Below are 27,691 nucleotides of genomic sequence, written 5' to 3' on the forward strand. Positions count from 1 at the left end.
TTCAAGACCTCTGCCTCATCGCTAGACCACTGTATCCTGTCAAGGTAAATGATGCTTTCCTACAGCAGGGGGCAGAGCGCACAAAGACAGAAGCGCTGGCTCATTGGCTGTTTGGGTTTGTGATCGCCGTTGGTTCTTTTAGAAGATTTGGTGGTGTTTAAACTCAAAATCAGCTTCTTAGTAGTTGAGAGTGTATGGGAGGCAAAATTTAAAGTTATCGGTCATCTGTAGCTTTCGATAAGTTTTTAGACAGATTATCGGTTTAGCATTAAAAAAAGATAACTTTCAGTTAGCTGATTACCAGTTATCAAAGCTAACTTTTTCGTTAGCTGTGCCCACCACTGATAAACACCCACCCCTTTTACCATTTGCTGTATACATATATATACAAATATATGAACACTTATAGTAACAAAAACAAGCAGAGACAATATAGAGTAATCAGTGAACTAAAATATCTCACCACAACAGAACAAACAGTACAACGCACAATAAAAAAGTAACAAACTCAGTTAACCTGATTCATCATATTATAATAAATTATATTGTTTTTAGAATGTCTTTTCAAGCCAACTAAAGTACCGGATAATTTAATGCCATCAGAACAGTTATTCCAAATTTTGACACCTTTTACCAAAACACAATGACTTTTAACAGTGGTCCAAATCTTTAATCTATGAAATACTAATGTTCCTCTCAAAATTATAGCTGGACTCTCTCATTTTGAACAGATCATGGACATGTTGAGGCAAAAGTTTATTTTTAACTTTATACATGATTTGTATCATAAGAAGTGAAATGAAGTTTCTAGTATTGACAGAAAGCGCAATAATTATTTAAACAAAATCCGGCAGGTGCATAAATTTGGGCACCTTTGTCATTTTATTGATTTGAATACATTTAGCACTAATTATTGGAACACAAAATTGGTTTGGTAAGCTCACGGACCCTTGACCTCCTTACACAGGTGAATGCAATCACGAGAAAGGGTATTTAAGGTGGCCATTTGCAAATGTTTCTCCTCTTTGCATATCTTCTAATGGGTGGCAGCATGGTAGCCTCTAAACAACTCTCAAATGACCTGAACACAAAGACTGTTCAACATCATGGTTTAGGGGAAGGATACAAAAAGCTATCTCAGAGATTTCAGCTGTCAGTTTCCACTGTGAGGAACATAGTGAGGAAATGGAAGACCACAGGCACAGTACTACTTAAGGCCCAAAGTGGCAGGCCAAGAAAAATCTCAGATAAGCTGAAGCGAAGGATGGTGAGAACAGTTATAGTGAACCCACAGACCTGCTTCAAAAACCTACATCATCATCTTGCTGCAGATAGTGTCTCTGTGCACCATTCAACTATACAGCGCATTTTGCACAAGGAGATGCTGTATGGGAGAGTAATACAGAAGAAGCCTTTTCTGCATACACGCCACAAACAGTTGCTTGAGGTCTGCTAAAGTACATTTGGGAAAGCCAGCTTCATTTTGCTGTGGACTGATGAAACTAAAACTGAGTTATTTGGACATAACAAGGGGCGGTATGCATGGCTAAAAAAACACAGCATTCCAAGAAAAGCACCTGCTACCTACAGTAAAATTTGGCGGTGGTTCCATCATGCTGTGGGGCTGTGTGGCCAGTGCAGGTACTGGGAATCTTGTTAAAGTTGAGGGTCACATGGATTCCAGTCAATATCAGCAGATTCTTGAGAACAATGTTCATGAATCAGTGACAAAGTTGAAGTTGCACCAGGGCTGGTTCTTTCACCAAGACAACGGGCCTATACACTGCTCAAAATTTACTAAGGCATTCATGCAGAGGAACAAGTACAACATTCTGGAATGGCCATCTCAGTCCCCAGACCTGAATATTATTGAAAATCTCTGGTGTGATTTTTAAGCGGGCTGTCCATGCTCGGAAACCAACAAACCTGACTGAACTGGAGATGTTTTGTAAAGAAGAATGGTCCAAAATACTTTCAACCAGAATCCAAACTCTCATTGGAAGCTATAGGAAGTATTTAGTGGCTGTTATTTCTGCAAAGGAGGATCTACTAAATATTGATGTATTTTTTTCTGTTGGGGTGCCCAAATTTAAGCACCTGCCTAATTTTGTTTAAAGAATTATTGCACACTTCCTGTAAATCCTATAAACTTAATTTCTCTTCTCAAATATCACTGTTTGTCTGCTATGTGGTATATTTAACTGAAATTACTAATCCAAACAACCAATGATTTATAAAGGAAAATCATGGAAATCCTCAGGAGTGCCCAAAGTTTTACATACGACTGTATTCTACTTGAACTTTCATGATTGTGCAAGCGATTATGTTGATGCAAAGAAGAAATTGACCATGTAATGGTCAATTTAGCCATTTTTGTTTTAGTGTACACTTATGGTCAAAATTATTAATGAAATACAACTTCTGATAAAATCAACAATTTTTTATTCCAATCCTTATCCAATATGAACAGTATGATGCCTTGCACTTTGTGCATTGTTGCACAGTTACAAAAGTATGCACTCATAGGTATGTCTTGTGGACTCTTCACAAAATAAGCAAATTTTCTAGAAACATACAGCAGGTACTGTACTTCCTACTCAATTTTGTTGACATTGACATTTTTATGGTTTCCTCTGTGCAGCTATTATGTTCTCACCTAAAGCAAACAAAAAAATGAAAATATATTCATGCTATGTTTATGATCACGTCTGATTGGCAAAATGTAGAGTCTGCAGCACTTCTAAAATATATGAAGCCAATTGAAATAAAGAAGTCTGACATTTGTTATATAATATGCAGTATTCAAACTTTGCACATTTTAATATATGTGTATCTTGGAAATTTTCAGTTTTGGGGAAGCACCATAACTGGTTCTTATTCGTCATAACACTTGATAAATCCCATCCTAATAGTTCTGACTGAGCTTAAAATGTATACCTTGAACATCCAGGCATACAGAAGTAATGTAAACATAACACCAATAAGTTAAAAACAATTTGAATGGTTATTGTTACCATGTTCCGGACTCTACATTTGTTGCGAACAAGGGTTGGGTATTGGGAACCGGTTCTTTTTGAGAACCGTTAAGAAATTATCCAATTCACTGACATCGATAGCCTTTTTGCTTAAAGATTGCCTTATTGGTCCTTCTGAGCGGCCGTTGTTTTTGAGGGTGTTTGTCCGAAAAATGATCATTTCTCTATGTTGATTGCAGACCATGCAGTGGGTTTGCAATCAACCGGTTCTGCAACGTGGGTCTGCTTTGAAGCTTGAAGCAATGAAGCAGTGCTCGGACCCGCTGCTTCGTTGGCTCTTTGCTTTGCTGCTTTTCAGAAGCTGCAAATCTACTTCTTAACCCCTCTCAAAGCCATTAAAAAATGTTAATCATCAATGGTCACTTTGGTGCTGAATAAAGTCACTAACTGGGACTCTTGTCATGTTGCGAGAAAGAAACAAGAATTGTCCTCCGTTCCGTTCGCACAGCTTCAAACGCTGCACCACTCTCTGCTGAGTCAAGTTAGAAAGCTAGAGTCCGGTCAGAATTAATAACTTCAAAGCGAATTACCATTTAAATCAAATGACACCTGTTTCCAAACGTTGTAATACAAACAATAAACTGTAATCGATCAAATCATTTTTTTTTTTCCTTCCAAAATGAGACATCCTGCGCTGACATACAGCTCAGAGGTATGGAGTGACATTCATACCAAAATGTTTGAAAGGAAATGCTTTTGACAAAAACTACAGATTTTGTTTATTTCTGTTTATGGCCACAGATCAAGGATCCACCATGTAGATTTTATTAAAGTCCAGAGATCAAGGATCCAGTGACCAATTTCATATTTATTTACTTTTCAGGCTCAATAAAATTTTGTTGACAAAGAAAACCTGTAAAGCCTACTTTTAGTACACAAATTCACAAGAGGTATTGATAAGGGAAACGATAAGGAATCAGATCGATAAACAGAATTGCTAATGGCACTGATATTGATGAAATCTTATCAATACCCATCCCTATTGCGGACTATGCACAGACATGTAAGATAGGTGCACAGTAGTACAAAATATGCGCATAACCTGTCAGTGAGGCATTTTTAGCATTCATTTATGCAGTAATAATGATTATAAATTCCAATATAATAGTAAGATCTGTTGTTAAACAAATGATATCGGTGTTGCGGACTATACACGGTTTTGCCTGACTGTGATATGCCAATTACTTCATGTGACAAATTTCATTCAGTGCACCCCGCACTCCAGTGTTTTTTTTTTATTATTATTATTATTTTTTTTTTATATATATTGGTATATGTGACAAATATAGAAGACAATTAGTGCTGAATAATCAGTATTTAATGTTTATCATGGTCATATGTGGTTGTATATCATGGTCATATGAGGTATACAGGCTGCAAATCACAAAATTTATAACACTGAACATAGTTGTCTTTGAAAAGACACAGATTCAACTTCGGTTGAGACATCGACCAACAGCCACCTGCAAAAGATGCGGAATTGATTAAATATTCCAAGTTCTAGTTTATTTGTTACATTACCAGAAACTATGCATGATAAATTGCAGCAGAATAAATTAGAAAATATAAATGAAAATCTATAACATGCTATTTTAATCACAAAAACACATGGTTAACACAATTCTGTTGAATTATGCGTACCTGGTTAACAAGTCTGGTTGTATATTTTGAAACGCACCACCCACCTAAAGTGTATGCTACACTATCACAAGCAAGAATTCATAAAAGCTGTATTATTCAAAGCTATAACATTATGCATGTAATTTGGCACCCTGATTGTGTCCAGCACAACTAATGTACAAACAACAGAAAAGGGACTAACATTTCGGTGCGTCACTGCACTGATGTTGTGTACTTCCCCAAAAAAAAAGAGAAAAAAAAGAAAAGACCGTACTTCCTCACTCCAGCGAAAAATCGCATCAGAAATTTGTCCAGCTTTTTCGATTCAATTTATTCAACTTATAGAGCGCCAAATCACGACAGTGTTGCCACAAGGCACTTCATAGAAAACAACTCAGAAACAAAACAAAATGGACCAAAAGATCAAAAGCATAATTAAAAGATTAAAAGCACAATAAAAGATTAAAAGAAGTAAAAAAACAAAAAAAAAACAAAGCATAATAACACAATATGCTAATCATATAAAAGAGAAAACAAATGCGTCTTCAATCTGGACTTGAAAGTCTTCACAGAGTCTGACTGCCTCACTGACGCAGGGAGATCATTCCACAGAACAGGGGAACGATAAGAGAAAGCTGTATGACCCGCAGTTCTTTTGCGCTTCATTGCTGCTTTGACATCAACAATCAACACGAACTTTAAATAGGAGTCAAATAATTCTGTCAATGAAGTCCGCGATGCCGTGCATGACTTTGTATACTTAAAAAAAAAAAAAAGTACCTCCTCAGTGCAGCGAAAACAATCACATTAGAAATTAGTCCAGCTTTTCATTCTAACTTCCTCCTCACAGCTCTTCATGCCTCCAGACGGCTTACAGCACAATGGATTTGTGTGTGTGCGTGTGTGTGTGTGTGTGTGTGTGTGTGTGTGTGCGCGCGCGCGTTCTAAGAACTAGCACCGTCAATTAGCTCCTCCAGATTGTTGTCCGTCAGCAAAACAAACGCCGCGTGTTTAGCTAAACGCTGCCCCCACTAGTGAGAGTGGTTTACAATGGTACCAAACGTATGGAACCAAATTGCACTCTAAATGCAACGGAACACAAATGGGATGAATAATCCATGTCATGTGACATACAAAGCAACAATCAAATCACAAGGATCCACTCAGCTGTTATACAGTACTGGACATGACTGGACTTTAGCCAAGGTGTCAAGTTCTGCCTGGGCTGCGACTGGCATGCAGCGTGATTGGGGGTGTCGTTTCACAAAAGTAAAAAAAAAATTGATTTTATGTTCATTGTCGGCGTGGGAATGCAGGTATAGCCCACTTTTTACGGTCCTTATTTAAACCTATATTTTTGCTTTTACTTGAGATATTTTTTGGTCCAGTAAGGTACTTTTTACCCAAGTACATTTGCCTTACAGCTTTGTTACAACCACTATGCTACAAATGAGTAACGTGATTGCAGCTGCTCTGCATGATGAAACGGCAAAAGCACATGATACACCACAGAACAAGAAGCACCCGGTTAATAATTCTGGCTACATCTGGACACAGATTTTACTTCAAAATCTACAACACAAACAAAACAATTACGTGATGGATCACCTGTTGTGCCTCTGAAGAAAATCTCCACTTTCAAAAGTCCTCTAAGGACCCCTTCACACATAGCACGAATGAGGTCGAATGGCGCACGAAGGAGGAAGCGCATGCCATTCACAAAAAAATCGGAGCCGCCTCTAACGCCTCGTACACCTGTCACCACAACCATTCATGCACACCAGCGGCCAAAAGACAGAGTGTGCCCTGTGACTGCCCATTCGATCCCTCTTTCGGCAGGTGTCGGCCAAATTCCAGGTGCCACACCCGAACATTCAATACCACTCACGGAGCACTTACGAAATGTGGGGCCATTTATGCAACAAGCACGAAAACAGAGTAGGCGACTACTTGTGAGCTGGCTGTGAAAATTGTCTAAGTGCCCCACTAGTGTGGCGTTGCTAAGCAACACACTTGTGGCGTGCCAGAGTGTTGGCTCCCCCCTCAACACATGTCGCGTGCGTGTGTACCCCCCCCCCCCCACAACAGTTGGTGATCTGAATGTCACGTCACCCACGTGTGAGCTTGACATTCATATCACCAGCTGAGTGTACACATGATCTGACGGTCCATTTCACCTGGCACAGCCTGTCAAGGTGCGCGCTGTGTGGCCGCTGCAGCCCGTTGCAAAGGCAATGTATGTTTTTATTAGGGATGCACCGATACCACTTTTTCCCAGACTGAGTACAAGTACGAGTACTTACATTTGGGTACTCATCGATACAGAGTACCGATACGAATACTTAATGATACCATTACAGTTTTATGATGACTTTCAAAATCTTTTATTCATCAGTTGTTCCTTACTTTTTGACTATAACTGCTACCAATATCATTATCTTTGTTTCACTTAAATCATGTAACATCACTTTTTGACTACAACAAATTGTGTTTTAACATTGTGTGTTTCATCTCACATCTCACTGAAATGTAACCTGTGGACTTCAGTACTACAAAATATACCACACCAGGAACAGAACTGAAACTAACTTTACTTATGTCTGTGAGTGCCAGTGTTGCCATGGTTACTTTTAAAAAGTAATCAATTACTGATTGCTCCTGGAAAATGTAACTTAGTTACTTTACTGATTACTCAGTTTTAAAAGTAGCTAAGTTAGATTACTAGTTACTTTATTAGTTACTTTCAGCAGCTGCTGTCAACACCCCCCGCCACCTCAACATGAAAATAATAACCAGTTTTCCCAATACTCACTTTATAGTCATTCTTTCTTGACTTCAATAAACATAAATACTTGTTTTATAAAAAAATAAAATAGTCATCTTTCTTGACCTCATATTTAAATATTGACAGCACTGTGACTGTAAAACTTTTATAACTGTAAAAATGTTTATAGTCTACATTGTTTATAAATGGAACTATTCTTTCTCAACATTATAATTGTTAAAATTATTTTTTATTATAGTATCAGTAGTATGAAAAATTGTTTTCAAAAGTGGACCTTTAATCTAAGGGTGTGGAGGGGTCCTCTCATTTGGGCTGTTTTGCCGTGATTCAACTTGATTCGTACCTATTTGTGCTATGTGTGAAGGGGCCCTTAACACCGTGAAGGCTCCAGTGAAAGCAGCCCGAGATACTGTTTAGTAAAAGTCTAAGAAAGAATTCAAGTAGCTTATTTGCTGAATGTCATGGCTGCCATTTATGGCTGATTACCTGAAATCTTCTCCACCACTGCTTTCATCTTGTTTTGATGCACATTGTGGTCACAGTTTGCCCTCCTGAAGCAAAAGTGAAATTAAAAGAAAATATGCGGGCACTAGGTGAGAACAGATGTTTAGGAGTATCAAAAAATCAGCAATGCAACAAAATTTTGCCATTGTCGCAAGGCACATTCCTGTTTTAATTTTTCCGACACAAGCACACACTGCATTAAAGTAGACCTGCATTGAAATAAATGTGGTCAGATCTCAGAAAGAAATAGCTGATTTGTATTTATAAGACCCTTATGAATGCAGTAAAGTAAATCTGCAAGCCCAAATTTGTAATTCAGCGGAGAAATCTTCATTTAAAAATGACAAATTTGCAGCTAAAATTTGGCCCTCAGCGAAAACTGTTTGTACATCCGGGTCATTGCAGTGACGTCCGGCAGAAGACGGAGCGCTCTCGCCTTCAGTCCGATCCCGCATTGAAATTGATTTTATCTGTTAGTAATGTTACTGTTATACACATCCTGGTTTCAACATCCAAAAGTAATCAGCAATGAATGTGAGATACAGCTCTGCATGCTCAGATCAGCGACGACATCGACAGCGGGCGACGTTCTTCCCCAACGCCTCGCTCTCTGCCTCCACTGCGCTTACTGAGTCTGCGTGCTCGGTAAACGCCGAAGCGGGCCAGTGTGCACATGCCTGTAGATTGTGATGAGGTGGACATGATTGTTTGTTTACTTTGCTGGAGTGGTAATAAGCACGGCGGTGGGGTGCTTTTGGGTCTTGGAAGTAAGAATAACACAGTTACAAATATGTCTGAGCTGTTAAAGAATGTATTTGACGTAAATTCATTATAGGTAATTACAAATACTTTGCTTTAAAAAGTGCCAAGTATTCATGCAGTGAGGACAAAAGAAATGTATAGAAATGAGAGGCATCAATAATTGTTTTATAATTGCATCACAGCCACCTGAATCATAATTGAATCAAATTGTGAGGTGCCTAGTTTCCGCCCCTAGGATTATGTGTCATTGCTGTTGAACAACAACAAAGTAACATGTCGTCCAGAGGCAAGTCTGTGAAATTATGTTCACAACGCTGCTGGTTGTCTATGTAAACACATGGTTTGAAGGCAAGTATATTTCTGCTCTTACTGCTATTTCCTAAACCAGTGGTCTCCAAACTATTCCAGAAAGGGCAGAGAGGGTGCAGGTTTTCTTTGCAGCCACTGACTCCAGCAGGTGATTTCACTGATTAACATCACTTGGAGCAGGTGGGATGAGTTTATCAGTGAAATCACCTGCTGGAGTCAGTGGCTGCAAAGAAAACCTGCACCCTCTCGGCCCTTTCTGGAATAGTTTGGAGGCCACTGTCCTAAACCAATGATTACTGTTTAAATTACTGTTTCGTTCTGTAACAGTTCATGAAATGACGTCCACTTTGACAGTGTTAGTGTTGCCTGGAAAAATTCTTAATCAGAAAAGTGCACAAATTCAGGTCTCTGCTGTTTTCTTGAAAAAAATAAAATAATGGCCAAATGTTTGGGTGTTCTTAGACCTTATTCTGCCATTGCTATTTCTCTTTTTTAAGTCAAGGGATGGACAAAATGAACATTTACATGTTACCATGATATTAACTAATTCTGGTAACACAAAACTGGTCAATTTGCATTTATTTATGAATTGTATAAGTTTTATAATTTCTTTATTTTCAAGATAGAAAGCATAATTGACACACTGAGTTTGATGTTTTTTCCTCTTATATCCTGTTTTTTTTTTTTTTACCTGATTGTTGTTCCCAAGTCTTGAATAAACCATGAAGCTGTGTGTAAGTACATCTGCTGCTTACTATTCTTACCAAGTGTTAATCTTATTTTTTTAATCTCCACTGTTGATTTTCAGACCTCCAGGTAATCACAAAGTCTCCAGCGGACATCCCCAGGCTTAGAGAAGTCACTAGCAGAGAGGGCAGGCACCTTTGCCTTCAGCTGAAGGGGCATACTGAAATTCAAGCCACTGCACTTCAGTACATCTCCAGGACGAACCACTTAGCAGTCGGGTTCTCAGATGGATATTTAGAGCTATGGAACATGAAGACTCTAAAGAAGGAGTGAGTTTCTTTTTGTTTGGACTATGCGTTTTGTGCAGGTAAAGGCGGGTATATGTATGGGTGGTGTTTTACATTGTGGGACTCTTATTGTGCCCACTGCAAACAAAGGCTTGGGGGCTTGCACAGGAATCACACTGTTCATCTTTCTGTCCACCTGTTTGTCCATGAGTTTTGTAAGGGTAACTCTTCCTAAACTGATTGGTTGAATTTTAATGACTGCCTAGGCTACCTTGACACTTGCATGACTTTGATCCGCGCACTTGCACGCACGCTGCCGTGCATGAGAGTAAACTTATTGCAAACCATTGTAAATTGTATGTGGCTTTGTGCAAGTGTGCAAAGAAAATTTTTAAATGCTCAAAATCTCTGTCACGCATTCATTTCATGAACTTCATGTGAACATTGCGCAAACAATTAAAAACACTGCATGTGAGCATCAGTGCACCACATCACACGCAGATCATCTGATCTGTTATAACAAGATGTTAAATCTATCATAAACATACTTTTACAGCTGCTCATGAGAAGGAATGAACATACAGCTGTTTTACCAAGCTATTACTATATACGAGGTCTGTTAGAAAAGTATCCGACCTTTTTATTTTTTGCAAAAACCATATGGATTTGAATCACGTGTGATTGCATCAGCCAAGCTTGAACCTTCGTGCGCATGGGTGAGTTTTTTCACGCCTGTCGGTTGCGTCATTCCCCTGTGAGCAGGCTTTGTGTGAGCAGTGGTCCACCCCTCTCATCGGATTTTTATTGCGAATAAATGTCTGAACGATTTGGAGCTTTGCTGCATCAAATTTTTCCAGAAACTGAGAGACCTCCAGGTGGACACCATTCGGAAAATTCATATGGCTTTCAGCGACGATTTTATGGGGATTTCACAGATTAAGGAGTGCTCCAGCCGGTTTAAAGACCACCCACAGCGTCTGAGAGCGCGGCACACTCCGAGCGCCGATCGACAGGCTGACACCCCGCTGAAACAACCAGATCATTTCCAACGTGAAGGCTTTGTTGATCCGGGACGTCATCTGACTTCCACAAAAAAAGGCAGAAGGCGTGGACATTAGCACTTTTTCGGCACATTCCACTGTTACAGGAGTTTTTTTCATGGGAAGAGGAGCGGAGGGATGCACCACCGTGCCGCTCATGGCGCGGCACAAAACCACCTCCGTGTTGGTCTCACAGGACGGCTTTCAGATGGCTCAGATGGCTTTCGGTTGCTTTTCAGTCGTGTGAATATCCGAGAAATTGTGCATGAGCTGGACATGCCCCAACATGTCCTGTGAGGCTTCATCACGGCATTGCTTTGTGCCATGCGGCTGTGCCGCGACGCGCGGAATTCCTCCACTCCTCTTTCCATGACAAAAACTCCTGTTAACAGTGGAATGTGCCGTTCATTTCTAAACTGGACGCTGTGTTGATCCGGGACGTTGTCTGAATAGCATAGAAATTGACATCAGCACTTTTTCGGCACATTGAGACAGACGTGCGGAGGAATTCCGTGCGGAGGAATTCCGCGCGTCGGGACGTTTCCATGAAGGTTCAAGCTTGGCTGATGCATTCACATGTGATTCAAATCCATATAGTTTTTGCAAAAAATAAAAAGGTCGGATACTTTTCTAACAGACCTCGTAAATATTACAAATAATTAGCTTTTAGATGATTCCAAATGAGTTCTCCACCCCATGAAGCACAGGAAAGAGAGAGAAAAAAGCTCCAGCTGAAATGGTCCTCTGTGATTCCGGAAGCAATTAGAGGTGTTTTCAGCAGCCAAACTCAGAGAAAATTATTAATCCGCTATGAAATAATTATTGTAAATATGCAGTGTCCAGCACACAAAGCATGGCATCCAGCTGGGAACACAGCGGGTGGCATTGTCAAGCTGAACTGCGCGAGTTTGTGGGACCAAAATGTGTGCAAGTGTCAAGGCACCTTTACATTGCCATAGCACAGTATGAATCTCCTCACAGCTTCTGTGAGGAGTACAAAGCTGCTGGACAGCTGGCTAGAAAGTCTGCGGAGTTAACTTTTCAGCAAAAAAAAGTACGTTTCTATCTCATATCATTAAAAAGTTATTTATAATTTAGTAAAACTTGGTCTCAGCTGTCGTATACGACGGCGTTGGCCCCAAAGGGTTAACTCACCATTTGAGGCAGCAACAGTAGCAGAAATAAAAAGATGGTTAATTGGCAGAAATGCAAGTTTAAAAGGCAAGAAAAGGATCTGATGGGTAAGTGACTGCATATATCTTTCTTCTAGGAGTTATTACCTTGTGAATATTAGGGATAAATTGCATGAGGTTATTTATCAAATGTCCATAAAATGCTTAATATTTGGCCTTTTTCCACAGGGGAAAACAGCTGTCATAATGAGGATAATGTTGGCTATGCATCTCACATGAGTACACCAAATGACATTGAATATTTTCGAAGTTAGGCGTCAGTATGTTGGCTGTGATTTTGCTGCAAGTTGTGGACAAAACTAATATATTCCAGTGGACCTAAATTGCTTAATATTTCTCCTTGTTCCTTGGGGAAAAACTGGCCAACTAGTATAAAAACGTATAATGGCTAACATCTTGGCTGTATATCTCTGATGTGTATGCCCAAGTGGTTTGAGTGGGGAAAAAAATCATTGATGTGTCTATCACGTAAGTTGTCCTCCTCCCCCCTACAAGATAGTTGCTGCAGACGTGGTGGGTTGATGTAGGCTTGAACTTGGTAAACTTTCTATTTCCAGCCCATCCAATATTGTGAATCCACTTGTTTAGAAGCATTGCATTCTTAGCAAAAACATAGAACTTCACATTTCTGCACAAAATGGTTATTGAAGCATCCACAGACACAACAAGTAATCTCCAGTGTTGCCGACTGAACGGTCCCCCCAAAAAAATCGGTCCACCCTGTCTTAACTGTGTATGCCTCATTAGCCGCTGTTCACGGATTATCACCTTGTTTCTGATTCAAACTGCACTCCAGTCATCATCTATCTCTGCGACAGATACCTGAAGCTTTTGTACAACAATCATTTCCACATAAATTCAGCATTATTTCATCATAAAAGACAGATGAAGCGATCAGAGCGCCGTGGCTACACGAGCTGCTCGCTGATTTGTTCACTGCACGTCAGTCATTTCAAAGCGTCGTGGAGTTTTGCTGCGTTTCTGCTTAAAACTGCATCATTTCTGCTTAAAACTAACTCTTGAATGATTTGAGGTTTTATCTTGTCATCTGATGGTTAATAATCCCATTAATCCATTTGATTTGTTGGGTGAAGAGACTCTCAGACATGCTGCTGTGGTCCAAAATGACGCATGCACATTGAAGGCAAGCAGACCAATTTTTTTGGGGGGGGGGGGGGGGGGTCGGTCTGCGACACCGGCATTCTGAGCTTTTTGTTTACTTTCTGAGCATGTCTGTGGGTCTGCAGCAGGCATGTATTTCCCACAATCCCCTGCTTGACCAAAATCTAATGTGGCAGCTGTGCGTTCCCTCTATAGTTGCACAGACCACCAAAAACCTGGTAACCCCAACCACCCCCCAACTTGTCTCTCCCCCGAAATATTTAAAAATCGAAAGCCTTTTTCCTGAATTCTAAGGCAATCTGGGAAGTTAAATACTGATTCTCTAGTTGACATTTTTTAATGGCCGATTTTTATTTTAAACACTGGAAACTTTCTGAGGACAGTGACTTCAGTCAAATGAACTGAGCTGAGCTGTGGACTGCAATAACTAATTATACGTACAGCAGCGTTATGCAAGACTGTAAGGAGAGTTACGAATGTAACTGCGGTTCTATAAATTCCGGATGACCGGTCAGGAGGAATGAAATAGAACCATGTTTTAGCACATAATTATATTTAAAAAACAAAAGTTAAGCTCAGATAAAACTATATCACTAATGGCAAACAGAAGAAAATAAATACATTATAAGACTTGCCTTGAAAGATTCAGCATAAGGGAACTTTCTAACATCAGCAGGCAAGCTGTTTTGCAAAGTAGGAGCTTGGTAAGTAAAGGCTGTAAAACCTGCTGACTTCTTAAGTCCAGGAACACAGAGAGCATGCATCCTGTGATTGCAGGGCACAAGAATGCACGTAGGTTTTACCGAGTTTAGCAAGAGCTCTTACATCAGAATCTGCATTGCAGTTGTCAGTTGTGTATCTTGAATGGGTTGTCAGTTGAATCTGAATGGGGGGAAAAATGTGAATCGCCCCATGTTTAAACAAATGTCATTTCATATCTCTTCATGGCCATTGTTATACTACAACCCCTGGCAAAAAATTATGGAATCACTGGCCTCGGAGGATGTTCATTCAGGTGTTTAATTTTGTAGAAAAAAAAAAGATCACAGACATGACACAAAACTAAAGTCATTTCAAATGGCAACTCTCTGGCTTTAAGAAACACTATAAGAAATCAGGAACAATAATTGTGGCAGTCAGTAACGGTTACTTTTTTAGACCAAGCAGAGGGAAAAAAATATGGAATCACTCAATTCTGAGGAAAAAAATTATGGAATCATGAAAAACAAAAGAACGCTCCAACACATCACTAGTATTTTGTTGCACCACCTCTGGCTTTTATAACAGCTTGCAGTCTCTGAGGCATGGACCTAATGAGTGACAAACAGTACGCTTCATCAATCTGGCTCCAAGTTTCTCTGATTGCTGTTGCCAGGCCAGCTTTGCAGGTTGGAGCCTTGTCATGGACCATTTTCTTCAACTTCCACCAAAGATTTTCAATTGGATTAAGATCCGGACTATTTGCAGGCCATGACATTGACCCTATGTGTCTTTTTGCAAGGAATGTTTTCACAGTTGTTGCTCTATGGCAAGATGCATTATCATCTTAAAAAATGATTTCATCATCCCCAAACATCCTTTCAATTGATGGGATAAGAAAAGTGTCCAAAATATCAACGTAAACTTGTGCATTTATTGATGATGTAATGACAGCTATCTCCTCAGTGCTTTACCTGACATGCAGCCCCATATCATCAATGACCGTGGAAATTTACATGTTGTCTTCAGGCAGTCATCTTTATAAATCTCATTGGAACGGCACCAAACAAAAGTTCCAGCATCATCACCTTGCCCAATGCAGATTTGAGATTCATCACTGAATATGACTTTCATCCAGTCATCCACAGTCCACGATTGCTTTTCCTTAGCCCATTGTAACCTTGTTTTTTTCTGTTTAGGTGTTAATGATGACTTTCCTTTAGCTTTTCTGTATGTAAATCCCATTTCCTTTAGGCGGTTTCTTACAGTTCGGTCACAGACGTTGACTCCAGTTTCCTCCCATTCGTTCCTCGTTTGTTTTGTTGTGCATTTTTGACTTTTGAGACATATTGCTTTAAGTTTTCTGTCTTGACGCTTTGATGTCTTCCTTGGTCTACCAGTATGTTTGCCTTTAACAACCTTCCCATGTTTGTATTTGGTCCAGAGTTTAGACACAGCTGACTGTGAACAACCAACATCTTTTGCAACATTGCGTGATGATTTACCCTCTTTTAAGAGTTTGATAATCCTCTCCTTTGTTTCAATTGACATCTCTCGTGTTGGAGCCATGATTCATGTCAGTCCACTTGGTGCAACAGCTCTCCAAGGTGTGATCACTCCTTTTTAGATGCAGACTAACGAGCAGATCTGATTTGATGCAGGTGTTAGTTTTGGGGATGAAAATTTACAGGGTGATTCCATAATTTATTCCTCAGAATTGAGTGAGTCCATATTTTTTTTCCCTCTGCTTGGTCTAAAAAAGTAACCGTTACTGACTGCCACAATTTTTTTTCTTGATTTCTTATAGTGTTTCTTAAAGCCAGAATGTTGCCATTTGAAATGACTTTAGTTTTGTGTCATGTCTGTGATCTGCTTTTTTTCTACAAAATTAAACAACTGAATAAACATCCTCCGAGGCCGGTGATTCCATAATTTTTGCCAGGGGTTGTATATTCTCTATATTTTGTATTTTACATATAATTTACTTTTCCGTTTTTGTTCAATTTTAGGTACCATTCTCAGTTAGAAGGTGGCAGGGTGCCTATACATGCCTTCACCTTCCAGGAGCCAGAAAATGACCCTAGGAACTGTTGCTACCTCTGGGCTGTCCAGTCTGCTCAAGACCTGTAAGTCTTACATGTCATTAAAATATTGTTGGGTTTTCTTGATAAAAGCTCCATGTCATTATTTGATACTTTTAATGCATCATCCTTCCTTCATCAGTGTTTTGATGAAGGTCTCCGGACCAAATGCTGTGTTATAACAAGACAGATTAAAGATTTGTTTGGTCTTAAGTCTGCAGAATATACTTTTTTATTTATTGCTACTGTTTTTCTGGCACCTTGGTGATTTGTGAGTGTAGTGTACAATGAATCTGGAAACTATTCACGACGCTTCACTTTTTCTGCATTTTGTTATGTTACAGCCTTATTCCAAAATGGATGAAATTCATTTTTTCTCTCAAAGTTCTACACACACCCCACTATGACAATGTGAAAGTTTTTTAAATTTTTGCAAAATTATTAAAAAAAAAACAAAAAACTAAGAAATCACACGTACATAAGTATTTACAGCCTTTGCTATAAAGCTCAGAATTGAGCTCCAGTGCATCCTTTATCCACTGATTATCCTTGAGATGTTTCTATAGCTTTATTGGAGTCCACCTGGGGGAAATTAAGTTGATTGGACATGACGGCACACACCTGTCTACATATAAGGTCCCACAGTTGACAGTGCATGTCATAGCACAAACTAAGCAGGAAGTCAAAGGAATTGTCTGTAGACCTCCGAGACAGCATTGTCTTGAGCCATTAATCTGGGGAATGGTACAGAAGCATTTCTGCTGCTTTGAAGTAAGGTTACATCCGATTTGGTCTTGGGATCGGCTTTCGATAGCGAACTAATTCACATATTGAAAAATACTGATCTCAACTGCTATTGTTTGCTCTCTGCTTGTTTTCTGCTGAGCAGAAGGAGGAGAGGGGGAGGTTTTCTGAAACTGGGCTGTTTGAGAGAGCTCTCTTCCGCAGTGTTCCAGCTGCGGTTAGCAGCAAATTTATGCCCGGCTCTCGGGTTCAAATTGACTGTTCGTTCAGCACGGATTTTCCAAAAAAATTAATTGAATTGTTGCTGAAAATGTGTGATAAAACGTTAGCCGCTTCACTGTCTCGAGGCCGTGAAACACTTTGGAACGCCTGCACAGCATGTAGCCGAGGAGGAGCTGAACAGAGATTCTGTCCGCTGAAAGGAAAAAAGTCTCCATTAAAATCCTACGCATGAGCGTCACTGATGGTATTTATTTTACAGTTGAAAGGCTTCATGTTTCCAAGAAGTTTGAAGTTTGTGCAGCACGAAAACAGTGAGAGAGAGAGAGAGAGACTGACGAAGAGAGAGGGAGGGGGTACAAGACAGAGAGACAGAGAGAGAGAGAATGACGGAGAGGGAGAGACAGACAATGCAAGAGACAGAGAGGGGGAGAGACAGACAGTGTCCTCTTTTCTCTTTAAGTCTATAAAAATAAGGCTGTAAAAGTCTACAAAAAAATAAAAGTACTTAATTCTTTCACCAAAACATCAAATCTAGGCTTTCGTTTTACAACCCCAATTCCAATTAAGTTCGGACGTTGTGTAAAATGTAAATAAAACAGAATACAATACGTGTTGAATGTTCTCCAGAGTCTCTGAATCTTCTGATTATATTATGGACTGTAGATGATGGAATCCCTAAATTCCTTGCAATTGAACATTGAGAAACATTGTTCTTAAAACTGTTGGACTATTTTTTATTTTTATTTTTTTTTCACGCAGTTATTCAAAAGTGATGATCCTCACCCCATCTTGCTGAGCCTTTTGGGGATGCTCCTTTTATACCCAATCATCAATCAATCAATCAATCAATCAATTTTTTTATATAGCGCCAAATCACAACAAACAGTTGCCCCAAGGCGCTTTATATTGTAAGGCAAGGCCATACAATAATTATGTAAAACCCCAACGGTCAAAACGACCCCCTGTGAGCAAGCACTTGGCTACAGTGGGAAGGAAAAACTCCCTTTTAACAGGAAGAAACCTCCAGCAGAACCAGCCTCAGGGAGGGGCAGTCTTCTGCTGGGACTGGTTGGGGCTGAGGGAGAGAACCAGGAAAAAGACATGCTGTGGAGGGGAGCAGAGATCGATCACTAATGATTAAATGCAGAGTGGTGCATACAGAGCAAAAAGAGAAAGAAACAGTGCATCATGGGAACCCCCCAGCAGTCTACGTCTATAGCAGCATAACTAAGGGATGGTTCAGGGTCACCTGATCCAGCCCTAACTATAAGCTTTAGCAAAAGGAAAGTTTTAAGCCTAATCTTAAAAGTAGAGAGGGTGTCTGTCTCCCTGATCTGAATTGGGAGCTGGTTCCACAGGAGAGGAGCCTGAAAGCTGAAGGCTCTGCCTCCCATTCTACTCTTACAAACCCTAGGAACTACAAGTAAGCCTGCAGTCTGAGAGCGAAGCGCTCTATTGGGGTGATATGGTACTACGAGGTCCCTAAGATAAGATGGGACCTGATTATTCAAAACCTTATAAGTAAGAAGAAGAATTTTAAATTCTATTCTAGAATTAACAGGAAGCCAATGAAGAGAGGCCAATATGGGTGAGATATGCTCTCTCCTTCTAGTCCCCGTCAGTACTCTAGCTGCAGCATTTTGAATTAACTGAAGGCTTTTCAGGGAACTTTTAGGACAACCTGATAATAATGAATTACAATAGTCCAGCCTAGAGGAAATAAATGCATGAATTAGTTTTTCAGCATCACTCTGAGACAAGACCTTTCTGATTTTAGAGATATTGCGTAAATGCAAAAAAGCAGTCCTACATATTTGTTTAATATGCGCTTTGAATGACATATCCTGATCAAAAATGACTCCAAGATTTCTCACAGTATTACTAGAGGTCAGGGTAATGCCATCCACAGTAAGGATCTGGTTAGACACCATGTTTCTAAGATTTGTGGGGCCAAGTACAATAACTTCAGTTTTATCTGAGTTTAAAAGCAGGAAATTAGAGGTCATCCATGTCTTTATGTCTGTAAGACAATCCTGCAGTTTAGCTAATTGGTGTGTGTCCTCTGGCTTCATGGATAGATAAAGCTGGGTATCATCTGCGTAACAATGAAAATTTAAGCAATACCGTCTAATAATACTGCCTAAGGGAAGCATGTATAAAGTGAATAAAATTGGTCCTAGCACAGAACCTTGTGGAACTCCATAATTAACTTTAGTCTGTGAAGAAGATTCCCCATTTACATGAACAAATTGTAATCTATTAGACAAATATGATTCAAACCACCGCAGCGCAGTGCCTTTAATACCTATGGCATGCTCTAATCTCTGTAATAAAATTTTATGGTCAACAGTATCAAAAGCAGCACTGAGGTCTAACAGAACAAGCACAGAGATGAGTCCACTGTCCGAGGCCATAAGAAGATCATTTGTAACCTTCACTAATGCTGTTTCTGTACTATGATGAATTCTAAAACCTGACTGAAACTCTTCAAATAGACCATTCCTCTGCAGATGATCAGTTAGCTGTTTTACAACTACCCTTTCAAGAATTTTTGAGAGAAAAGGAAGGTTGGAGATTGGCCTATAATTAGCTAAGATAGCTGGGTCAAGTGATGGCTTTTTAAGTAATGGTTTAATTACTGCCACCTTAAAAGCCTGTGGTACATAGCCAACTAACAACGATAGATTGATCATATTTAAGATCGAAGCATTAAATAATGGTAGGGCTTCCTTGAGCAGCCTGGTAGGAATGGGGTCTAATAAACATGTTGATGGTTTGGATGAAGTAACTAATGAAAATAACTCAGACAGAACAATCGGAGAGAAAGAGTCTAACCAAATACAGGCATCACTGAAAGCAGCCAAAGATAACGATACGTCTTTGGGATGGTTATGAGTAATTTTTTCTCTAATAGTTAAAATTTTGTTAGCAAAGAAAGTCATGAAGTCATTACTAGTTAAAGTTAATGGAATACTCAGCTCAATAGAGCTCTGACTCTTTGTCAGCCTGGCTACAGTGCTGAAAAGAAACCTGGGGTTGTTCATATTTTCTTCAATTAGTGATGAGTAGAAAGATGTCCTAGCTTTACGGAGGGCTTTTTTATAGAGCAACAGACTCTTTTTCCAGGCTAAGTGAAGATCTTCTAAATTAGTGAGACGCCATTTCCTCTCCAACTTACGGGTTATCTGCTTTAAGCTACGAGTTTGTGAGTTATACCACGGAGTCAGGCACTTCTGATTTAAAGCTCTCTTTTTTAGAGGAGCTACAGCATCCAAAGTTGTCTTCAATGAGGATGTAAAACTATTGACGAGATACTCTATCTCACTTACAGAGTTTAGGTAGCTTCTCTGCACTGTGTTGGTATATGGCATTAGAGAACATAAAGAAGGAATCATATCCTTAAACCTAGTTACAGCTCTTTCTGAAAGACTTCTAGTGTAATGAAACTTATTCCCCACTGCTGGGTAGTCCATCAGAGTAAATGTAAATGTTATTAAGAAATGATCAGACAGAAGGGAATCATGACACTCACCTGTTTCCAATTAGGTGTTCTTTGAGCATTCATCAGCTTTCCCAGTCTTTTGTTGCCCTATCCCAACTTTTTTGAAATGTGTTGCAGGCACCCATTTAAAAATGAGCAAATATTTGCACAAAAACAAAAAAGTCTATCAGTCTGAACATTAAATATCTTGTCTTTGTGGTGTATTCAATTGAATATAGGTTGAAGAGGATTTGCAAATCATTGTATTCTGTTTCTATTTACATTTTACACAATGTCTCAACTTCATTGGAATTGGGTTGTAGATACACCTTCTGGCAAATTGTAGCTCAACTTTCAGGTCTTCTTTTTAAGAAACTCCTCATATAAAATCAACAATAATGATAAAAATATTAAAGCAAACAGAGCTTTGGTATTGGTATCGGCAGATATCCAAATTCAGGTATCGGATCAAATCAATTTTATTTATATAGCGCCAAATCACAACAAACAGTTGCCCCAAGGCGCTTTATACACGTATTGTAAGGCAAAAGCCATACAATAATTACAGAAAAAACCCCAACGGTCAAAACGACCCCCTGTGAACAAGCACTTGGCGACAGTGGGAAGAAAAAACTCCCTTTTAACAGGAAGAAACAGTAGAACCAGGCTCAGGGAGGGGCAGTCTTCTGCTGGGACTGGTTGGGGCTGAGGGGAGAGAATCAGGAAAAAGACATGCTGTGGAAGAGAGCAGAGATCAATCACTAATGATTAAATGCAGAGTGGTGCATACAGAGCAAAAAGAGGTGAATAAAAAGAAACACTCAGTGCATCATGGGAACCCCCCAGCAGTCTAAGTCTATAGCAGCATAACTAAGAGATGGTTCAGGGTCACCTGATCCAGCCCTTAACTATAAGCTTTAGCAAAAAGGAAAGTTTTAAGCTTAATCTTAAAAGTAGAGAGGGTGTCTGTCTCCCTGATCCGAATTGGGAGCTGGTTCCAGAGGAGAGGAGCCTGAAAGCTGAAGGCTCTGCCTCCCATTCTACTCTTACAAACCCTAGGAACTACAAGTAAGCCTGCAGTCTGAGAGCGAAGCGCTGTATTGGGGTGATATGGTACTATGAGGTCCCTAAGGTAAGATGGGACCTGATTATTCAAAACCTTATAAGTAAGAAGACGAATTTTAAATTCTATTCTGGAATTAACAGGGAGCCAATGAAGAGAAGCCAATATGGGTGAAATATGCTCTGTCCTTGTAGTCCCTGTCAGTACTCTAGCTGCAGCATTTTGAATTAACTGAAGGCTTTTCAGGAAACTTTTAGGACAACCTGATAATAATGAATTACAATAGTCCAGCCTAGAAGAAATTAATGCATGAATTAGCTTTTCAGCACAGTGCCTTTAATACCTATGGCATGCTCTAATCTCTGTAATAAAATTTTATGGTCAACAGTATCAAAAGCTGCATTGAGGTCTAACAGGACAAGCCCAGAGATGAGTCCACTGTCTGAGGCCATAAGAGGATCATTTGTAACCTTCACCTAATGCTGTTTCTGTACTATGATGAATTCTGAAACCTGACTGAAACTCTTCAAATAGACCATTCCTCTGCAGATGATCAGTTAGCTGTTTTACAACTACCCTTTCAAGAATTTTTGAGAGAAAAGGAAGGTTGGAGATTGGCCTATAATTAGCTAAGATAGCTGGGTCAAGTGATGGCTTTTTAAGTAATGGTTTAATTACTGCCACCTTAAAAGCCTGTGGTACATAGCCAACTAATAAAGCTAGATTGATCATATTTAAGATCGAAGCATTAATTAATGGTAGGGCTTCCTTGAGTAGCCTGGTAGGAATGGGGTCTAATAGACATGTTGATGGTTTGGAGGAAGTGACTAATGAAAATAACTCAGAACAATTGGAGAGAAAGAGTCTAACCAAATACCAGCATTACTGAAAGCAGCCGAACATAAATATATGTCTTTGGGATGGTTATGAATAATTTTTTCTCTAATAGTTAAAATTTTATTAGCAAAGAAAGTCATGAAGTCATTACTAGTTAAAGTTAAAGGAATACTCGGCGCTCTGACTCTTTGTCAGCCTGGCTACAGTGCTGAAAAGAAACCTGGGGTTGTTCTTATTTTCTTCAATTAGTGATGAATAGTAAGACTCTTTTTCCAGGCTAAGTGAAGATCTTCTAAATTAGTGAGACACCATTTCCTCTCCAGCTTACGGGTTATCTGCTTTAAACTGCGAGTTTGTGGGTTATACCACGGAGTCAGGCACTTCTGATTTAAGGCTCTCTCTTTCAGTGGAGCTACAGCATCCAAAGTTGTGCTCAGTGAGGATGTAAAGCTATTGATGAGATAATCTATCTCACTCACAGAGTTTAGGTAGCTACTCTGCACTGTGTTGGTATATGGCATTGAAGAACATAACAAAGAAGGAATCATATCCTTAAACCTAGTTACAGCGCTTTCAGAAAGACTTCTACTGTAATGAAACTTATTCCCCACTGCTGGGTAGTCCATTAAAGTAAATGTAAATGTTATTAAGAAATGATCAGACAAAAAGGGGTTTTCAGGGAATACTGTTAAGTCTTCAATTTCTATGCCATATGTCAGAACAAGATCTAAAGTGTGGTTAAAATGGTGGGTGGGCTCATTTACATTTTGAGCGAAGCCAACTGAGTCTAATAATAGATTAAATGCAGTGTTGAGGCTGTCATTCTCAGCATCTATGTGGATGTTAAAATCACCCACTATAATTATATTATCTGAGCTAAGGACTAAGTCAGACAAAAGCTCTGAAAAATCACAAATAAACTCACAGTAACGACCAGGTGGACGATAGATAATAACAAATAAAACTGGTTTTTGAGACTTCCAATTTGGATGGACAAGACTAAGAGTCAAGCTTTCAAATGAATTAAAGCTCTGTCTGGGTCTTTGATTAATTAATAAGCTGGAGTGGAAGATTGCTGCTAATCCTCCTCTTTGACCCGTGCTTCGAGGATTCTGACAGTTAGTGTGACTCGGGGGTGTCCTGCTGTAACCAGGTTTCTGTAAGGCAGAATAAATCAATTTGTTGATCGATTATTATATCATTTACTAACAGGGACTTAGAAGAGAGAGACCTAATATTTAATAAACCACATTTAACTGTTTTAGTCTGTGTTGCAGTTGAAGGTGCTATATTATTTTTCCTATTTGAATTTTTATGCTTAAATAGATTTTTACTGGTTATTGGTTGTCTGGGAGCAGGCACCGTCTCTACGGGGATGGGGTATTGGGGGGGTGGCAGGGGGAGAGAAGCTGCAGAGAGGTGTGTAAGACTACATCTCTGCTTCCTGGTCCCAACCCTGGATAGTCACGATTTGGAGGGTTTAATAAAATTGGCCAGATTTCTAGAGATGAGAGCTGCTCCATCCAAAGTGGGATGGATGCCGTCTCTCCTAACAAGACCAGGTTTTCCCCAGAAGCTTTGCCAATTATCTATGAAGCCCACCTCATTTTTTGGACACCACTCAGACAGCCAGCAATTCAAGGAGAACATGCGGCTAAACGTGTCACTCCCGGTCCGATTGGGGAGGGGCCCAGAGAAAACTACAAAGTCCGATATTGTTTTTGCAAAGTTACACACCGATTCAATATTAATTTTAGTGACTTCCGATTGGCGTAACCGGGTGTCATTACTGCAGACGTGAATTACAATCTTACCAAATTTACGCTTAGCCTTAGCCAGCAGTTTCAAATTTCCTTCAATGTCGCCTGCTCTGGCCCCCGGAAGACATTTGACTATGGTTGCTGGTGTCGCTAACTTCACATTTCTCAATACAGAGTTGCCAATAACCAGAGTTTGTTCCTCGGCGGGTGTGTCGCAGAGTGGGGAAAAAACGGTTAGAAATGTGAACGGGTTGGTGGTGTACAGGGGGCTTCTGTTTAGGACTATGCTTCTTTCTCACAGTCACCCAGCCGGCCTGCTTTCCCGGCTGCTCGGGATCTGCTGGGGGACAGCTAATGGCGGCTAAACTACCTTGGTCCGCACCGACTACAGAGGCCTGGCTAGCTGTAGGATTTTCCAAGGTGCGGAGCCGAGTCTCCAATTCGCCCAGCCTGGCCTCCAAAGCTACGAACAAGCTACACTTATTACAAGTACCGTTACTGCTAAAGGAGGCCGAGGAATAACTAAACATTTCACATCCAGCACAGAAAAATGCGGGAGAGACAGGAGAAGTCGCCATGCTAAACTGGCTAAGAGCTAATAGCTGTGCTAAGCTAGCGGATTCCTAAAAACACACAAAGTGAATAATGTGAAAATAATTTAGAGGTGATTCAGCAGAGAGAGTGCTTTAGTTAAGGCACGTGAAGATTACACTGTGAAACAAATCGTTATCTAGTAATCTAGATCAATCTAACTACGCAGATTAAACAGCTAACAGATACAGCAAAACACAGCTGTGCTCCGGAACAGGAAGTGATACAATACTGCAGTGAGAGCCAACCACCAGAATACATCACCCTCACCTTCATTGGGATCAGAAGTGAAAAATTGTGGTTTGGTGCATCCCTACTTTGAAGGTCCCAATGAACACACTGGCCTCCATCATCTGTAAATTGAAGAAGTTTGGATACACCAGGACTCTTCCTAAAGCTGATCACCCATCTAAACTCAGTGATTGCGTGAGAAGGGCCTTTGTCAAGGTGCCTTGACACTTGCACGAGTTTGACCCGCGCACTGGTATGCAATCTGTCGTGCTAGAGAGTAACTTCGTAAACCGTTGTAAACTGTGCGCAGCTTCGTTAAGATGCACAGACACAATTTTGAAATGTTCAAAATCTCTGGCATGCATTAATAATGTGAACTTCACGTGAATATTGCGAAACAATTAAAAACCACTGCGTGTCAGTGTGAGTCATTGCGTCAGCGCACTGCACTACAGCTCAGCTGAATAATTATGATGAGTTGTTAAATCTATCATAAACATAATTTTACGGATACTCATAAGGAATGAAAATGCAACTGTTTTACCAAGCAATTACAATATAAATATTACAAATATTTTTAGACAATTCCAAATGCGTTCTCCACCTCATGAAGCACATGAGAGAGGGACGGAAAAACGCTGCAGCTGTAGAAAATTCCTCCGTGTTTCCGAAAGCAATTAGAGGTGTTTTCATCCAACAAACTATGAGAGCAAATGATAAATCTGCTATGAAATAATAATTATCCAGTGGGACATAGTGGGTGGAATTGACACAATGAATTGTGTGGCAGTGCGGGGGTTAAATGCATGCAAGTGTCAAGGCACCTTCAGGGATGTGAACAAGAACTCGATGGTCACTCTGTCAGAGCTCCAGTGTTCCTCTGTGGAGAGAGGAGAACCTTCCAGAAGGACAACCATCTCTGCAGCAACCCACCAATCAGGCCTGTATGGCAGAGTTGCCAGATGGATGCCACTCTTTAGTAAAAGGCACATGGCAGCCCGCCTGGAGTTTGCCCGCAACAGGGTAAGAGTCCACACAAAGCTGTCTCACGAATGACATCTTTAACTGGCTTTGAGAGGGGTTAATGAGGACCTATTGGACTTGCTGCTTCTGAAAACCAGCGAAGCAGAGAACCAGCGAACAGTCGGTCAACCCTGCTTCAAGCTTCAAACAGACGTTTGAAGCTTGAAGCAGCGTTGATGTCTGCGTTGATTGCAGACAAAATGTCTGTAATCAATGCAGAGCAATTGTCATTTCCCGATAAACACCCTCAAAAACAACGGCTGCTCCGGTCTCCCGAACTGAAGGACTGATAAGGAAATTAAGGTTTCTGGCTTCCGTCTGTGGTGCATTCAGTGTGCATCGGAAAAAAATCGATGCAGGCAGCGAGCGATGTAACACCATTCTACCCGTCAAATGAATCGATGCACACTGAATGAATCGATGCACTCGGATTGCACACGTTTGTATCTAGATACCGATTTGTATTGATTAATCTCCACATGCCGAGTCCTTCGAGTGAATAAAAAGTCTACGGGCCACAGCATCTTCTTATCGTGCACCTGTTTTGTGGAATGATCTCCATGTGTCAATAAAACATTCTAGTCTAGACTTAAGATGCATCTATTCTCCCTCTCGTATGGCTAGCATCCTGGCATGATACTATGCTTCTTAGCCTTTTAAAGTCATTTTATTTGCAACGAAACAGGTCTCGGCCTGTTTGGCCAAAGAAACAAAAAGTCTGCCAGAGTATGTAAACTTTTGAGCACAACTGTAATGACTGCTTCAGCCTTGAAAGTGTCATGTTGTAAACTATTAACAAACAAGTTTCTACTTCTTGTTACTCTTCTGCAGTGAGGGTGATGTACTGAGCCTCCACCTGCTTCAGCTGGCATTTAGTGAAAGGAAGGTTCTCATCTCTGGGAAGATCATGTATGAGGTCTGTATCAAAGTGCTGCACATTTTATGTTGTATGTTTTTGCACATCACTCTTTGCATGTGTTTGGAAAAAAATATGCTCATGCTTGTTTAAAATAAATGCATCACAGATAATTGTTTTTAAACTTAAAAACAAAAACAATTTTATTGGTAAGAATTATTGTTTTGCACTGAAAGAATCAATATAATCCAATGAGTACAACATTCACATTATGTCAGTAAATATATATGTATACTTTGCTTTTGTTGGTTAAAGCTTCCCTTTTTACTTTTTGGCTCTCAGGGTCTAGAATACTGTGAGGAACGCTACAGTCAGGAGTTAACTGGCACAGCTTTTCCTCTCAGGGCCCAGGCAAACAATATTCACCTGCTGAGTTGCCAGACGATTGAGAAATTTCGTCCTCATCTTGACAGAGACGACAGCATGAATGAAGGTTGGCCTTTGACACTGCCAATTTGGATTTTAGTGTTACATCATATACGTACATAGAGAATGTTTTATTAATCTTCAGAATCATCCCACCTTTCTCTTTCATTTGTTAATCTTCTCTCTTTTAAAAAAAGGTGTATTGCAAAGCTAAAAGTACTATGTACTATACGTAATAAGTTGTTTAAGCCTGCTTTTTCTATCTGAACAATTGCACAGCCTAATTTGAATGTTTTTGTTATTTTTTACATATTTTAATTTGTTTGTTATTGT

The 27,691-nt window shown here is 39.9% G+C and overlaps 1 protein-coding gene across 1 annotated transcript in view; it reads left to right on the forward strand.

The window, feature by feature from the left end:
- The window catches only part of ahctf1 (AT hook containing transcription factor 1), a 119,206-nt gene that overhangs the window by 29,148 nt on the left and 62,367 nt on the right, over positions 1–27,691 (forward strand). Inside the window, exons 6-9 of the mRNA XM_034187987.1 lie at positions 9,824–10,031; positions 16,053–16,169; positions 26,908–26,992; positions 27,275–27,425. Coding sequence (XP_034043878.1) covers positions 9,824–10,031; positions 16,053–16,169; positions 26,908–26,992; positions 27,275–27,425 — 561 coding nt within the window. The remainder of the gene's footprint in view (positions 1–9,823; positions 10,032–16,052; positions 16,170–26,907; positions 26,993–27,274; positions 27,426–27,691) is intronic.

This window comes from Thalassophryne amazonica, chromosome 2 (assembly GCF_902500255.1).
Source record: "Thalassophryne amazonica chromosome 2, fThaAma1.1, whole genome shotgun sequence".
NCBI lineage: Eukaryota > Metazoa > Chordata > Actinopteri > Batrachoidiformes > Batrachoididae > Thalassophryne > Thalassophryne amazonica.